General features: G+C 45.6%; 1 protein-coding gene across 1 annotated transcript in view; it reads left to right on the top strand.

Moving 5' to 3' along the window:
• Positions 1–14,792, top strand: part of IL10RB (interleukin 10 receptor, beta) — a 27,685-nt gene extending 12,893 nt beyond the window's left edge. The window contains exons 5-7 of the mRNA XM_008567123.1: positions 3,087–3,234; positions 7,899–8,056; positions 14,082–14,792. Coding sequence (XP_008565345.1) covers positions 3,087–3,234; positions 7,899–8,056; positions 14,082–14,291 — 516 coding nt within the window. The 3' untranslated portion in view covers positions 14,292–14,792. The remainder of the gene's footprint in view (positions 1–3,086; positions 3,235–7,898; positions 8,057–14,081) is intronic.
• Positions 14,793–16,462: the final 1,670 nt, after the last annotated feature.

The raw sequence follows: 16,462 nt of genomic DNA, 5'->3' as shown, positions 1-16,462 counted from the left end.
GCCCCGGGTCGGGTAGGGGGGCAACACTGAGGGTTGCGATCCGTTGCCGGACACGGAAAAAAGACAAAAAGACAAAAAAAAAAAAAAAAAAAAACATGGGCTTGGACTCTAAGGACTCGATTGGAATATTTCCCCTGCCACTGTGTGGCTCTGGTCACATTTCTGACCTTAGCTTCCTAATGTCTGTAAAATGGACACAATAACCTGTTTCATTAATAAAACAGGGACAATAACCTAATTTAGAGGAGTGTTGGGGAATTTAATGACATAACGAAAAACATAAATTTGTCCCATTGACTGAAACAATGTATATGGTCAAAGCTGAGGGTCCTTCTCCTATGTAGACATGTTAAGGCTATTTTCATTCATCCTTGATCAGGTTTTATTCTTACACTTAGTGCTTCGGAGATGAATGCTATCTGTGGTCCTAAACTGACATGTATGTTATGTAAGTTATATTATACATATGTATCACCTCCATATTAAATATTGATTTTATTACTTAATTCTCAAGAGTTCGGGAGGAAGGGATCAATCACGTTTATTATCTTAGGAATGATGTAATTAAATTCATGTATACACACTGCGCACCCTGAAAAAAAAGTCTCAAGTTAAATTTTTCCCCCAGAAAATGCTCCATTAAATGATTCAGTGTCTTAATCCATTTGTGCCTCTATAACAAAATACTGCAGACTAGGTAATTTATAAACTAGAGGAATTTACTGCTTACAGTTCTGGAGGCTGGGGAGTCCAAGATCAAGGCCCCAGCAGATTCAGTGTCTGACAAGGGCTCTCTGCTCCCCAGGTGGCACCTCATTGCTATGTCCTCTCATTGCAGAAGGCAAAGGGGGTGAGCAGCTCCTTTGCCCCTCTTTGATAAGGTCATCAATCCCTCCTGACCTAGTTACCTCCTAGAGGCCCCAACTCTTAATACTATCACATTGGCAATTACATTTTAACATACGAATTTGGAGGGGGACACATACATTCAAACCATAGCATGCAGGATATCTGCCCTCTTCACAGAATAGATGATTTTGCTTATAGTCAAGACCCCTGAAAATGTGTGCCTGGAAAGCAAGAAGGAATATTTAATTTTATATAATCATCCATCAAATGGAGGTGTCTCCTGCTAAGTCCTGGGACACAGAGATAAGACTGATTGCTCCCCTCCATGGGTTAGCAGCAGACTCCAGTTAAGGGTCTGTTTCCACAGTGACCTGGCTGAGTGAAAGGCACCGCATGTGAAATGCAAAGCCCACTTCATATTTAGCTTCTCATCTAGAACACGCCCACAGCGTGGATATCTGGTTACACTTGTCTTCTCATGTCGTCCTGGTCATGTGGAAGCATTCGGTGTGACATACCACATGCTGGAGAGACTTCATGCTCCACGCTCTCCTCTCACGGGTGCCTGCAATGTCACCACTACTTAAACCAGTTTACACAGTTGCCTTCTGGAATGCAAGTATGCCTGAGACTATGCCAGATTAGGTTCCTAAACTAATAGCAAGATAGGCTTCTGGAAATTCTGTTTCTTCTTGATGGGAGAAAGTGAGAAGATAAAAACAGAAGCTGGCCAGAAGTGAAAGGACAGAAAAAGGACCAAACTGACTTGAATAGGTAGCTGTGTCCCCAGCTTATCTGCCTGCTGCTATGGGTTGGCTCTGAGTCTAATCTTTGAAAAAAATTGTATTGGAAGGTTTTAGAGGCATTGGACTTCTAGAAATGAAAGCCAGGGATTTTATTGTTTTATTTTGCGTTTTGTTCTTTAATTAACTTCTTACAAGTTATACCATACTCTTCATGGATTCAATGGGTATAATCCACTTCTTGCGCTCAATGAGCTTAGCTTCTCTTACAATAAACGAATATAGATAGCTGTCAACAATCCCAACCCCAAAAGAAAAATAACCAACTACTAAAGTAAAAAAAGAGTCTGTGCTCACTTCATATACTCTTTTAATTCTCTTCACTTTGCCTGGAACTATTTTGGTTTCTCAAATTTAGAAATATAACATTAGTGTCGATATCATACATTCAAATTAAACTAAGATGCATTGGTGATGCTAACCACCAGAGCAGAGGCAGGCCATGGTATGTGCCCTCGAACTGAGGTGGGGCCTCTGAGGGGCTGCCCAGGTGCACAAGAGAAGCGTCAAATTAAACTAAGATGCATCGGTGATGCTAACCACCAGAGCAGAGGCAGGCCGTGGTATGTGCCCTCGAACTGAGGTGGGGCCTCTGAGGGGCTGCCCAGGTGCACAAGAGAAGCGAGTCAGAGGAGAACCCCAAGCAGCCAGAAGCAGAAACATGCTCTTAACTTAGAATGAAACTCCATGGAATCTTACTGCATATGACTGGTGTATTCATTTGCTAGGGCTGCTATTACAACGTTCCACAAACTGGGTGGCTTAAGCAACAGAAATGTATTGTCTAACAGTTCTGGAAGCTGAAAGTTTAAGATCAAGGTGTCTAAAGGGCCATGTTCCCTTTGAAGGTGCCAGGGATGGATGTGTTCTGTTTCTCTCCTGCCTTCTGCTGGGTTGCTGGCAAACTTTGGCATTCCTTGGCTTGTAAAACCATTACTCCATCTCTGTCTTCATAGTCACATGGCATCTCCCTGTGTGCCTATGTCTAAATTTCTCCTTTTTATAAGGACACCAGCCATATGAGATTAATAGTAACCTCTAGTAACCTCATTTGAACTTGATCACCTCTGTAAAGACCCTATCTCCAAATAAGGTCACATTTTATAGGTACCTGGGGTTAGGACTCCAACATATGAATTTCTTTGGGACATAGTTCAATCTTTAAAACTGGTTTTTCTTTTTAAAAAAGGAAGTGAGATGGTTTGCTTGTCATTTAAACCAGATGGTTTGTCAGCATCAGAGTAAATCCTTGCCGCATCCCTTAGAATGATGCCGAGGTCCCCTGAAATGAACTGCAAGGAGCTCCTGCCACCTGCTCCTTCCTATTTTAAGTCTGAAGCAGAGATTATAACTGGGAAGTGTGGAGAAAAAAGAAAAAAAGGATGGTGGCCCTTCACTGCTGATGCATATTCTTATTTTTATCTCTATTACTAGTTTCAGATTACTCCTCAGTATGACTCTGAGATCCTCAGAAACCTGGAGCCATGGACCACTTATTGTGTTCAAGTTCAAGCCTTCCTCCTCGATTGGAACAAAACGGGGGAATGGAGTGAGCCTGTCTGTGAGCAAACAACCAGTGATGGTGAGTGGTGAGATGCACACCCTGCAATTCTCCCTCCTCCGGGCACTGTAAATAGCTTTGTAGATGGCAACTCACAGACCCTTAGACATCTTCACATCCATCTCAAACTCCAACCCAGTTCAGAAATCTACATCACTCGATGCGGTCTCCCAGCCCTGATTGATCAGCTTCGTGCTGGGATGGAGACCAGAGACCACCCCCTTCCGAGGCAGCTCATTCACTCTTAGATCTCAGGGATCAATGGGAATGTTGTCTGTCCAGTGAGTGGAGGGCCCCTCCACGAGCTCTCTCAGGCTCCCTGAAGCAAGGCTCATCCATCCTCCCAAGACCACCCAGCAGAGCTTATGCCCTGACCCACCCCCACACCCCAAATCTTTCCTTCTCAGGCTGCTCGTCTCCAGGCCTGCAGACATGTGACAGGAAGGGAAAGTTTAGAAACCTCGTCACTGTCCTCAGTGCCACTCATCTCAGGGCCACTCTTAAAATGTGGAACCAGGACCTTGACATGGTCCTCTAGATGCGATGTGGACCACAGTGTCCTAGCAGAGGGTCTCCCCTCTTGGTGTTTCTTAAAAGACACAGAAAGGGAGGAAGTGAAGGGGAGAAAGAGAGAGAAAAGATACCAGTTGGCCTGGACACTGAGTGTTTATGTGCAGGTACATTGCAGCTGCATGCTAAGTGAAAAGAATCTGTGGCCCAGATGTCTGCATACAAGCAGCTGACCTTTTTAATTTTTAAAGACATTGTTGAGATGTTCAGCAAACTCAGACCGTGGAAGGAGGGACACACACACAAGCCCACTCAGGTCATGAAACATGGTGCTATAGATTGATTGAATTGTGTCCCCAAAATTCATATATTAGAAGCTTAATTCCCGCTGTAACCGTTGAGGGTGGAAAGTCCTATTGTGTATGGTAATCAAAAGGTGGAGCTCTTTGGAGAGGTGATTAGATTGTGGGAGCATGCCTTAGTGAATGGATCAGTCATGGCGGTCAGGGGCGTAGTTCTGAGGGCTTTCAACGAATAGCACACGAGAGGTTAGTCTCTCTCTGCTCTGCCATTTCTCAATGTGATACCTGCTATCACTGAAGTCACCACCCAAGAAAGCCTTAGCCAAATGTGTTCCTGGACTTTGGCCTTCCCAGCCTCTGAAACTGTAAGCAATAAATTTCATTTTCTTATAAATTACCCTGTTCTATGTATTTTTTTTACAAGCAACAGGAATGGACTAAGACCCATGGCATGAGGCAAACAATTTGATCAAAAAGAAGAGTATTTCAAATAGTTCATGAATATAAATGAGTACCCATTTGCTGACAAAATCCAGACATTTTGCAAAAGAAAATTATGACCTGCTTTTTTTTTTTTTTTTTTTTTTCCTTTTTGTCTTTTTTACTGACTGGTAATGGGATCGCAACCCTCGGTGCTGCGCGAACACCTCGCTCAGCCAGTGAGTGGGAACCGGTCTCCACATGGGATCCGAACCCTCGGCGGGATAATGATCTTCTCCCCTTTTACAGACTAGAAAATAAAGGTTCAGTGAGGTTAAGTAAATTGCCCAAAGCCACTCAGCTAGCAAATGACAAGGACTAAACAGAACACAGATAAGTCTAAACCTAGGTTATGTTCCCTGTAACTTTCTACAACTTGAGTATCTCTTATCTTAAATGCTTTGGACCAGAAGTGTTTTGAGTTTGATTTTGGAATATTTGCATTATTCTTACTCGTTTAGCAGCCCTAAACTAAAAATCCAAAATGCAATAAGCATTTCCTTTGAGCATCATGTCAGCACTCAAAAATTTCTGGATTTTGGAGCATTTTGGATTTCAGATTTTCAGATTGAATTCCATAGGTAAAGTAAGGCACCATGTCCCTGTAGATAAAACAGAGAAAGGTAGGCTGCCCACCAGTACAGTCAGGATCTGAAACACGTTAGAGAATATTACGCAGAGGGGGTTGGTTAGTAGATTCTCCCACGGTTCACATCCTGTGTAAAGCAGGGTCTTTTCTCCTTCCCCTTCTGAGACTCTCCATCCAGGGTAACAAAAATATCCCTTGAGTCTTGTCATCATCAACCAGGTGTGTTCTTGGCTAAGGTGCTAAGATGTCCCCGCTAAAGACACAACGAGACCCAGGTGCTGCCCTCCAGGGGCTCATCACTCAAAACAAAATGACAGGGTGGGGCCCAGCAATCAGCGTTTTCATGAGCCTTCTTGGTGATTCTCACACATACCAAGTTAGAGGACTACTGAGATATTAACGGGAGGATGGATGGATGAGTAGGAGCCCAGAACTTTCTCAAGAGCTGGGATGTCAGGTCCCTGTTGAGCTCATCTCATCAGCCGGGGCATAGCCTGGGCCACTGCAGCCAGCCCCCTCACCGCAGGACCCTGCATTCCCCACAAAGAAACATGACCGGCTTGAGCTGAACACACTGAAAGTGTGGGATAGAAGGAACTACCCCTTGATTCTAGCTCTAGAAACAAGGGTTCATGGGGAACTGGAATAAAGAGTTATGAACCTGGCAAGGGCATGAGCTGGGAAGATTATGAGGTTGGTGCCATCAGTGCCATGAGGACAAGGGAGGGAGGCAGAAGATGCTGCGTGTTCTTCCCAGCCCTTCCTTCCAGACAGACACTACACCTGTCCCTCAGATATTTAGGGAGCATCCACTGTGAGCCACGCACTGTGACCAGTGATGTGATTAGCAAGATGCCAGCAGGTGGCTGCAGTTGGTGTAGCTCCAGGACCAGTGTGCTATTTTGGGGATATTTGATCTGCCTTGCGTAAGTGGCATTTGCCATTTTCCCCTTAAATGACTCAAGGGCCAGTCCGTGGCTCACTTGGGAGAGTGTGGTGTTGATAACACCAAGGTCACGGGTTCAGATCCCTATATAGGGATGGCCAGTTAGCTCACTTGGGAGAGCATGGTGCTGACAACACCAAGTCAAGGGTTAAGATCCCCTTACTGGTCATCTTTTAAAAATAAATAAATAAATAAATAAAATAAAATGACTCACTCTTCACAGGGAGGCTTTGTTCTTCTGGCTCCTCTCAGCACCAGATGCATTGGGCTTTGCTTGAGTGGGGGTGCTGCTTGGCAGGAGTTGGGCGTAGGGAGGTGTAGTAGATTGAATCATGTCCCCCAAAACTCTCTGAAGCTTGAATTGTGTCCCCCAAGTTTTATGTATTAGAAACTTAGCCCCCACTGTGACTGTTAAGAGGGTGGGAAATCCTGTTATGGTAATTGAAAGGTGGAGCCTTGAAGAAGTGATTGGATTGTAGGACCATGCATTAGTGAATGGATTAAAAATGGTGGTCAGGGGTGTGGTTCTGAGGGCTTTAAAAGAAGAGGAGAGTCTGTCTTTCTCTCTGTCTCTTGTTCTCTCTGCTTCCACCATCTTGCAATGTGAGACCTGAGTCATTTTCACCACCACCAGATGGACTTTGGACTTCCCAGCCTCAGAAACTGTAAGCGATAAATTTCATTTTCTTTATAAATCACCCAGCTTCAGGTATTTTGTTATAAGCAACATAAATGGATTAATACAGGAGGTTAGATGCCCAGGGCAGCTGGAGAAGGTGCCTGGTGCTGAATGAGAGAAGGTAGAACGGCAAATGACCAGGGGGACGTGCTAGGCTCTGTCAAAGATAAACAAAGCTGGATGTTGTTCAAGTGGTAAAAACAGATTTTATTCAGTAATGACTGCAGTAGGGGAAAGAGGTGACTGGGTGTTTTAAAAGGAGAATGAGGGATTGGCGGGGAGCAAGCGGGGACTCAAGCACAATCAGGGAAGTGAAAAAATTACAAGAATCAAGTAAGAGGGTGGCCCAGTGCCAAAGCTATTAGGCCATCTGTGTCTGTGAACTGGCATTTGTCAGTTAGGCTTTTACCCTCCCACAGAGCCTGGGGACAGAGGCCCTGTCCTTCCTGACACTTTCAAAGGAATGGCTCTTGTGTCCTTGAGAAAGACATTCCTGGGTTGTAGGAGATATGTTATTTCTCAGAGGGCAAGAGGAAGGATTCACAGCTGTAAGCCCTTTTTAGTAAATGCTCTCAGAGAGGTCAGGGGCCTGTCATCAGGTGCTGGCAAGAACAAATGTAAGTTCTTTAGGCAGCCTTGAGTTTTTCTGGAAGGAACTCCAGGAGGGCTGGGTCATCCCAGGGTCATGGCCTAAGGCAGCTAGAAGCAGTGCTGGAGTTTGGTCTGGTCTCTTAGTGCAGGGGTTTGGATGGAGTCCGTCATGTGGAGAGTTTTTGCAGTTCTCGTACAAAACACTGTGGTGCCTGTGTTGAACCGGGCTCAGGGGCTCATGGTAGTCGGTTCTGCTGCTACAAGGCGGAAGAGGTATATCCAAAACAGAGAGGCTCATTGCTCCCCTGTGAGTAGGTAAAGTGGATCAGAATTCTTGCTTGTTATTCTTTTTATGTATATCAGCAACAATGCCAGAAACCAGTCTTTGAAGAACATAGAAAGGAGGTGAAACTTGTTGAAAACCCCTGGATACCACAACCAGCTGCTGTGTTTCTGAGACATCTTCTAAGAAGAACATATGGCCCGTTTTCAAGGATTGCCACTGGACTATGGTGGCCAAACTTGTTAAGTTCACTGTGAGCCACCCTGTACATGACAAGAATGTAACCTACCCTGTTGTCCCTGCAGATACGATGCCCTCCTGGCTAGTGGCCATCCTCCTCCTCGCCTCTGTCTTTGCCGTCTTCCTGGTGCTTCTCGGCTGCTCCGCCTTGCTTTGGTGCATTTACAAGAAGACGAAGTACATCTTCTCCACCAGGAATTCCCTTCCACAGCACCTCAAAGAGGTAGGTAGGAAGGAGCAAGATGTGGATTAGAAAACCCTGATTGGAAAGAGTTTTCCTTTAAGGTCAGGACCACATCTTGCTGCTGGTTCAGTCCCTTGTGCCCATTTCAGAGAGGTCTAAGGTGAAGGAGCAGCACCAAGGAAAGGGGGAAGGTTTCTTCCAGAAGCCCCCCTGCAGCCTGGACATTGTTCCTTCTCAGCCTTCACCACCCAGAGCCCAGGTCCTCTGGGAGCAAAGGGACAGTTCTGGGGCAGGAAGGGAACAAGAAGGGTGGAGGGATGAGAAAGAAAACTGTAGCCTAAGTGCAGAGGGGGAGCACGGGGGGGAGGAAGAGGCACGTTCTTCAGCTTTGGAACTTAGGAGAGTGATTGAAATTCTGGGATGTGTAGTCTAGATTCAGGAAGGTTATTTTTAGAAGAGTTAGAAAGAAGACTGGTCCAAAGGTAGTGAGTTATCTCAAGTGATTGTCACAGTCAGTTGCAGATCAAACTCCTTGTTCTGCTCTTTCCCCCTTCTCACTACTGCACTTGACTGTCTTAAAATAAGAAAAAGAATTTAGAAAGAAGAAAGGATGCACCTAGCTGAAGACTATAGGACTGAGGAGGCCCTAAGAAGTGAAATTCTGGATACATACTGACACTTGAAAATGAAAATATGCCAAGCCCAAACCCAAAAAAGGACTATCGTTGGTCTTATTTCCCAGGAAACAGACTCTAAAATGGTGATTTGCATTCAAAAGGCTTAGTGGGCAGTACCCTTGGGAATAATACCTCTAAGGGAGTGATGGTAGCAAGATGGGGCAGAGACAGAGGTCGAGCTGTCACACAGTCACAGCAGAGGCCTCAGCCAGTCCCATGGGGGCTCTCAAGCTGGGATGGCCTTTTAGAGATGTCCCAGGCTGAGGCAAGAGGGCCGACCCTATGATCCCCACATTGATCATGCTGGATGTGGGCCACCCCCAGGAAGGGGGCCTAACCAGGGTGAGGCCTGAGACCTGGGCAGCTGGTATTCCTGGCAGGTGGGAGACCACGCAGAGTCCATTACATTCTGCCCCTCAGACCGCTTGGGTCCGCTGGGAGCAGCTCCTCCGGGACTTGAGTTGACTCTTTTCCTGGAGAGGGTTACAAGAGGAAGGTTAGAGGAACTGCGTCCAGCACTGCAGCGGTCTCTGGAACACAAGTGACACTCGTGTTCTCCCTCCTCTGCTATCCCTTCAAGAGTTGCCTCTCCCCTGGCCCATGACTAGCCTCTGCTGGTAAGGGCTGCTGGCCTGACTGGGTGACCCAGACCATCATCCCTGTGAGGACTGAGCCTCTGGTCACCAGCCCTTCTCAGGCAGCCGCTGCCGTACTTGTCCATTTGCGTAAGGGCTGCTGGCCTGACTGGGTGACCCAGACCATCATCCCTGCGAGGACTGAGCCTCTGGTCACCAGCCCTTCTCAGGCAGCCGCTGCCGTACTTGTCCATTTGCTGTTGGAACCCGGAAGGGGAGTGCCAGGAGGCAGCCCTACCTGGGTCTCCTCCACAATGCAGCAGCAGCTATGTCTCCTCTTGGTGATCATGTGATGACTCCTTTCCCTGCCTGCTGCTCTCTTGGCATGAGGAATCCAATGTGAGGAGGCAGCAGCCATAGCTTAAAGTTTAATGGCCTCTTACTGTACCCTGGAGGAAACGCACCACCTCTGGGAACCCTCCAGACTGGGGTCAGCAAACTTATTCTTAAAGGGCAGGTAAAAAGCATTTTATGTTTCACAGGCCAAGAGGTAAAATTGAAATTATAGAGGTACTTATAGAACCATTTAAATGTAATCATTTAAAAATCTCAAACTATTCTTGACTCATGAGCCATACAAAAAATAAGCGGTGAGCCCGATTTGGCTCATTGACCATAGGTTGCTGACCCCTGCTTCAGACTCACAGGACCTAACGTTGCACAGACAAGGAGCACTGGTTCCCCAAGTAGGTAGGTCACCGGGAGTGATGGTAAGCAGAGCCAGTCCTACGTCCACCCCTTGGTTCCTGAACCCGTGTATTCTCCCTCCTGGGGACACAGCATCACATAATGGTCATTGATTTTGGGTTCATTTGAGGTGCTGAGGGACAGTGCCCCATCCTCACAGGGTCTCATCTTCTCCAAGCCGGCCCCTCACATGCACTTCTAACAAGCCAGGCGGTGCAGCATGTGGCACAATCAGTGTATCCCAGGGTCCTGTGCCCATTCCTGGCCTCCTTTGCTGTCAGCGTGTCCCTTGGTCTGACATAATTTTATGTGGGATCTGTATAAGTTGCTAGAGCTGCCATACCAAAGTACCACAAACTGGATATCTTAAACAGCAGAAATACATCATCTCACATTGGGCAGGCTGGAAGTCCAAGATCAAAGTGTCGACAGGGAGGTTCCTTCTGAAGCTGGGCGAGCACCTGTTCCAGGCCTGTCCCCTGGCTTCCAGGAGTTGCTGACAATCTTTGGTGTTCCTTGACTTGTAGAAGCATCACCCCAGTTTCTGCTCTCTTCTTCACATAGCCTTCTTCCTGTGTGTGTCTGTTTCCCCTTTTTATAAGAACTCCAGTCATACTAGATTAGGGCTCCCCCTACTCCAGTGTGAACTAATCACATCTGCAAAGACCCTATTTCCAAGTAAGGTCACATTCTTAGGTACTGGGGGTTAGAAATTCAACATGTGAGTTTTGTGGGGACACAAGTCAAGCTGCAATTTGTGCCAGCAGAGCACACACTCTGTAAAACCTCAATGACACTGACTAAAGCCCTGAAGGACATGAACGGCAAATCATTCCTGAAAGAAGTGTCAACTCCAGTCATGATGCACCGCTGTCCCTTTCAGAGTGCAAGAGATTCTGTCCCATCAATTTGCTACCAGATGGCTGATTGGTCTCCTGGATGATGTCGTCACATCAGGGGCTCAGCCTTGATCTCTGTTGCTGGCAGGTTAGACATTCAGCTGCAGCAGCAGCTATGTCAGCTGTGGTGAGAGGAAGCCCTGCTCTTGGGCTCACACAGAGCCTCCATCCCTGCACTACAGCTATTCTGTGCCAGCCAGAACCTTCTAAAAGAGTACCAGCACGACTACAGCACCAGAATGAACTAAGAATCTTCTAGAATGAACTAAGATTCCTCTATGAGCTTTTGAGAAGCCACAGTTGGCAGCAGGAAGAACAAAGAGAGGTGGGCCCTTTGCTCTGGGTAGAAGGTGTTTTGTTAACTGAGAACCAACAGGAAGCAAAACTATTCACCTCCTATTTTTGCTTTGGCTTCACCATCAAAGAGACTGATCAGACAGGAAAAGACAGAGGGAATGAATGTGCAGACAGGCAAGTCAAAGCCAAGACAAACATAGTACAGGAATGAGCTCTGGCATCCAAGACTAGGAGACCCTGTGATGTCTGAGAAGTAAGGGGTCAGGGTGCTGGAGAAGGACCAGAGGAATGAGAGCGAAGGAACCTCCAGAAACTACAGAGCTGATCGGGGCCCCCACATTACCAAAGTCCCCAGTTTGACTCATAATGTATAGAACCCATTAACCGTGACCCAAAGAATCACTTTGAGTTTTGGGAGATTTGCTGGGGATGGAGATTTTGAGTTGGAAAAGCAATAGCGAGGTTTATCCAACACTGATCTATTGAGATGGCTACAGTTTCTGTGTATGTGTCCAACCAGGAGACGCAGCCTGACACTTGCTTTTTTGAGATTTAATTTAACATCTTCCTTGTTCTCCTCTCCTCTCCCCTTTTCCCAGGAGAATCAGGGTAGCTTCCAGCTTGTTCTCACGAATCCACTGGATCTGAATTTTACAGAGGTTATCCTTCCCCCAGCTTTGCCCTTTGCCCGTGTGTCACTTAAGGATGGGGGGAGAAGGGGATATGTTTTGAGAAATGCATTGTTAGGTGATATTGTCATTGTGCAAACACCATAGAGTGTGCTTACACAAACCTAGGTGGTATAGCCCACTATACACCTAGGCTATATGGTGTAGCCATTATAATCCTATGGGTCCTCCGTATATGCAGTCCGTGACTGTAGTTCCCCTTTCCCTCCATCAGCTGCTTAAGACCCAGGAGGGGAAATTCTGACAGGTCCACACCAATAGGTAGTGCAGCTGCCCTCAGCTTAAATTAAGTCATATCAAAAGGCCAAGTGTGGAAATTACATGGAGAAAGGAACAGACTGGTAGATTAAAGATGGAACCAGAAGGATTCCACCTGGAGGGGAGGGGTTAAAAATGCAAAGCTTTAAAGAATGTTTCTCCATCCAGTTGTCAAAATTAAGTACATTGGTGGCCCTACAAGGATGAAGAAGGGAGAATGTGAAATCAGCAGAGATTTCAGGAAGCATATATGGGCATCTCCACTGGTCAAAGCATTGGAGAGACCAAGATGATTGGACTGTGGCCCCTGTCCTTAACCAGCCCTGTCTGCAGGAGAGACAAAACTGAGGAGTCAGTGCCCATCCATGTGCTAAGGCAGCACTGTCTGACAGAAAAATATCACAAGCCACACATTTTAAATTTGCTAGTAACTACATTTTTAAAACATTAAAAGAAATAAGCAAAATTAATAATGTATTTTATGTAACCCAGTATAGCTAAATACCATCATTTCAACATGTAATCAGTATTTTTTTTTTAATTATTGAGACTTTTTACATTCTTTTTTTCATATGAAGTCTTTGAAATATGGTATGTATTTCACACTTACAGCACATGTCAACTCGAAATAGCCACATCTCAAGCAGCCGGTAGCCGCATTTGGCTCATGGTTGCCATACTGGATGGCGCAGGGCTAAGGGCTGACATTGAGGGGCAGGCAGGATACTGAAGAGCACCAAAGAGGGTCCCCTAACTCAGCCCAAGGACGCATGAGAGAGTCTATTTGTTATTCCAAGACATTTATCCAGGACCTGCCACGTCCCCGCTTCCTGGAGGAAATGACACCCGGGCTATGTCAGTCCCGTAGCATCGTGATCAGACCAAAAAATCCCCTCCCTGGTTTAAAAGGGGAACTATCAGAGGGTGACATGTGATCACTTGGCAAATGAGTTGCAGATTTTTTGTCAGATCTTTTTTTTTTTTTTTTTTTTTTTCGTGACCGGCAACGGATCGCAACCCTCAGTGTCGTGCCCATACCGGACTGGGACGGGCAACAGGATCGCAACCCTCGGTGTTGCGCCCACACCTCGCTCAGCCAGTGAGCGGGAACCGGTCTGTATGTGGGATCCGAACCCTCGGCGGGAGCGCCGCCGCACTCCCAAGCGGCACACTGTAGCAGTGCGCCACCGGGCCGGCCCAGATCTTTTTTAATTGTAGTAAAATACACATATAAAATTTACTTCCTTAGCCATTTTTCAGAGGACAGTTCAGTGGCAGTAAGTACATTCACACTGTTGTGCAGCTGTCACCACCATCCATCTCCAGAACTTTTTCATCTTCCAAAATTGAAATTCTCTGCCCATTAAATAATAACTCCCTATTCCCCCTCCCCCCAGCAACCACCATTCTACCTTCTGTCTCTGAATTTTACTATTCTGGGTTCCTTATGTAAGCGGAATCATATTGTATTTGTCTTTTTTGTGTCTGGATTAGTTCATTTAGCATAATGTCTTCAAAGTTTCTCCATCTTGTAGCATGTAACAGAATTTCCTTCCTTTTTAAGGCTGAATAATATTCCATTGTGTGTATGTACCACATTTTGTTTATCCATTCATCTGTCAATGGACACTTGGTTTCTTCCAGCCTTTCAGTTATTGTTAATGCTGCTGCTATGAACACAGGTATACAAATATCTCTTCAACACCCTGCTTTCAATTTTTGGGGTATATACCTGGGAGTAGAATTGCTAGATTATATGGTGATCCTATAATCCCTTTTAATTTTTTGAGGAACCATCATACTGTTATTGTCACATTTTGAAAATAGTGTTTTCCAGCCAGGAGTCCTGCATAAAATCTTTGTAAGCGCAGAAGAAGTAATGGGAAAATTTGATAATTAACTTTCCTTTTTTTGTTCCACAGTTTTTGGGCCACCCTCATCACAGCACGCTTCTGTTTTTCTCCTTCCCACTCTCTGATGAGAATGATGTTTTTGACAAACTAAGCGTCATCACAGAAGACTGTGAAAACCACAAGCAGAATCCTGGTGACAGCTCTGGCCTCAGGACTCCCCCTGGGCCAGGACCCCTGGAGCTAGTCTCTAAGGAAGAAACACACAGGTGGACACAGTGACCCCTGCTTCTCACATCTGCCTCATGGGGTGATCAGAACAACAGACAGGCTCTAAGATCACCTGAGCAAACCCCACATCTAGAACTCTCAGACACTGGACAAACCTGAACAACCAATGAGCTAGATTTTAAAGATTCACCTGGTAAAAATATTCCATCTTGGGAACTCACTGCTTTCTAAAGGCTTTAATGATTAAAAAAAAAAAAAAAGACCACTGAGAAGTATAATTTTCAGCCTCTTATACTCACTAAAATAAAGACCACATTTTAATTGTGAGAAGAATATTTAAAAGGAATGAAAATGGAGATGCTGTAAAATCCTGCCAAACTGCCAATAGACCATCTGAAAAACACCCTCACCTCAAAAGTGGTCAGCACAGCACTGTACAGACGCAGACCTTTTGTATTCTCGGGGATATTTTGACTAGATTTATTTTTCTACCTGTACACATTTTACATACTTCTGGTGCTCTATTAAAGTTTTACTCTCTATTTAATTGTATATGTTAATTGTACTACATTTCTGTAATTCTTAGATGTTGAACAAGGCTCTCATTTGCCATTTTTGAGGTCCATTTATCCAACAGGTATGTCTTAGTCCCTGCCTGCTGCCAACCAGGCACTGTGAGGTCCTAAAGTCATCTGGGAGCTCTCAGTCTAGGAAGCTTCAAAAGATAGAAGGGCCCTGGGCTTTGAAGTCCAACCCAGATACTTACTAGCCTCTCAGTTTCTTCATCTGTACATGAGGATGAAAAGACCTAAGGATTGGTAATGCTCCATAAAAAAGCCTACCCCAGTGCCAACACATCACAGGTGCTCAATAGATGCTATTCTCAAAAAAGCTATTCTTACCAGCAACATAATCTCATGGGAATGATTCTACCTCCACAAACATAAGCTAGCAGCAAATACCCCTTCCTCTCTGCCAGATGGCCCATTAAAGCAGATCCATCAATGCTTTTTGAAATTGTCTGACATTTTTAAAGTGAAGCATCATGGTAGAAGATCAGAAGTTTGTTGAATTTCCCTATACTCATTTTACAGTTTCATATTTCTAAATTATTTTCATTAGCATATTTTCAGTTCTTAGCACCTGCAAAGGGCTTACTCTGGTCAGGGGCTGGTTTTACAAGACAGAAATTAATTCCCTTCCCCAGTGTGAGGAAAATAGAGTAGTTCGGTCAGACCCCTTCACCTCAGGTCCAGCTGGGTGTGATGCAGCACATCCTTTGTAAACAAGTTGTGTGGGAGTAGAGTTAGTTGGCATGCGTGCCCATGTATCTTTTTGGCTTGTTGCTATTTTTTTGTGCTCTTCATTGTGTGAGGCAGCGCTCTGAACTGCTCTCGTGTCTAAAAATAAAGCCTGTTTTTTCTTCACCCAGGGCTCCAAGGATCTTTTCCTGTTACCTAGCTCTTAGATCTGCACGTGAAGGGTTTGTGACCCAGTCTGGACAATAGGCTTGAGGGGTCTGTGAACTCCAGCCCTAGATCTACACCCAGTTAAGCTCTTCCTCCTTGCATGTGGGGTTGACGGACCGTGGTCTTAAGTTCTACCCGATGTGGATGCGTCTGGTTTGGGAGAGACAAAAATGAGCTATCCCTATCCCATTCTTAATCTTATTCCTGCAGTGGGCACTTGGTGTTCTTTTTGCCTGTCATGCATCTGAATCCCTTTGTATGTTTGAAGATTCTCTCATCTTACAATTGTGAACCCCTCTCCTTTTTGAGGGGCTCAAGTGCCATGTGCTCATTTCCCCAGCACCCTTGCTGCTAGGCTCTGGACACACAACCCAGGCTCTGAACCAGTTTTGAGGTAGAAGACAGGTGCAGCTGCTGAGGCAGGGGTCCTGGCAAAAGTGTCCATGGCCAGGGAATTCAGCAACTGCAGCAGTGATGTCCCCACCAGACTGGATCTGGTTTGGACATTGTTTCTTCCTGTGTCCCCCTTGAGGCTTTTTCTCCAACCCTTTCAGAGATTCTGTGAGCTCCCCAGTATCATATTAGGAAATTCCTTTTCTGCTAATATCTGCCGGAATCTGATTCTGTTGTTTGTATCTAAAACCCCAAACAGGCCTCGGAAAATGAAATGGAGTGGATGTGGATTTCCCAGTCCTAAAAATCCACCCAGTCAGGTGCAGGAGCAAGGCAGGAAGGAGGCCTCTCTCTACATGG

The sequence above is a fragment of the Galeopterus variegatus genome, unplaced genomic scaffold (assembly GCF_000696425.1).
Source record: "Galeopterus variegatus unplaced genomic scaffold, G_variegatus-3.0.2 Scaffold294, whole genome shotgun sequence".
Lineage (NCBI taxonomy): Eukaryota > Metazoa > Chordata > Mammalia > Dermoptera > Cynocephalidae > Galeopterus > Galeopterus variegatus.
Note: the sequence above shows the minus strand (reverse complement) of the source record. Positions and strands in the feature narration are given on the sequence as shown.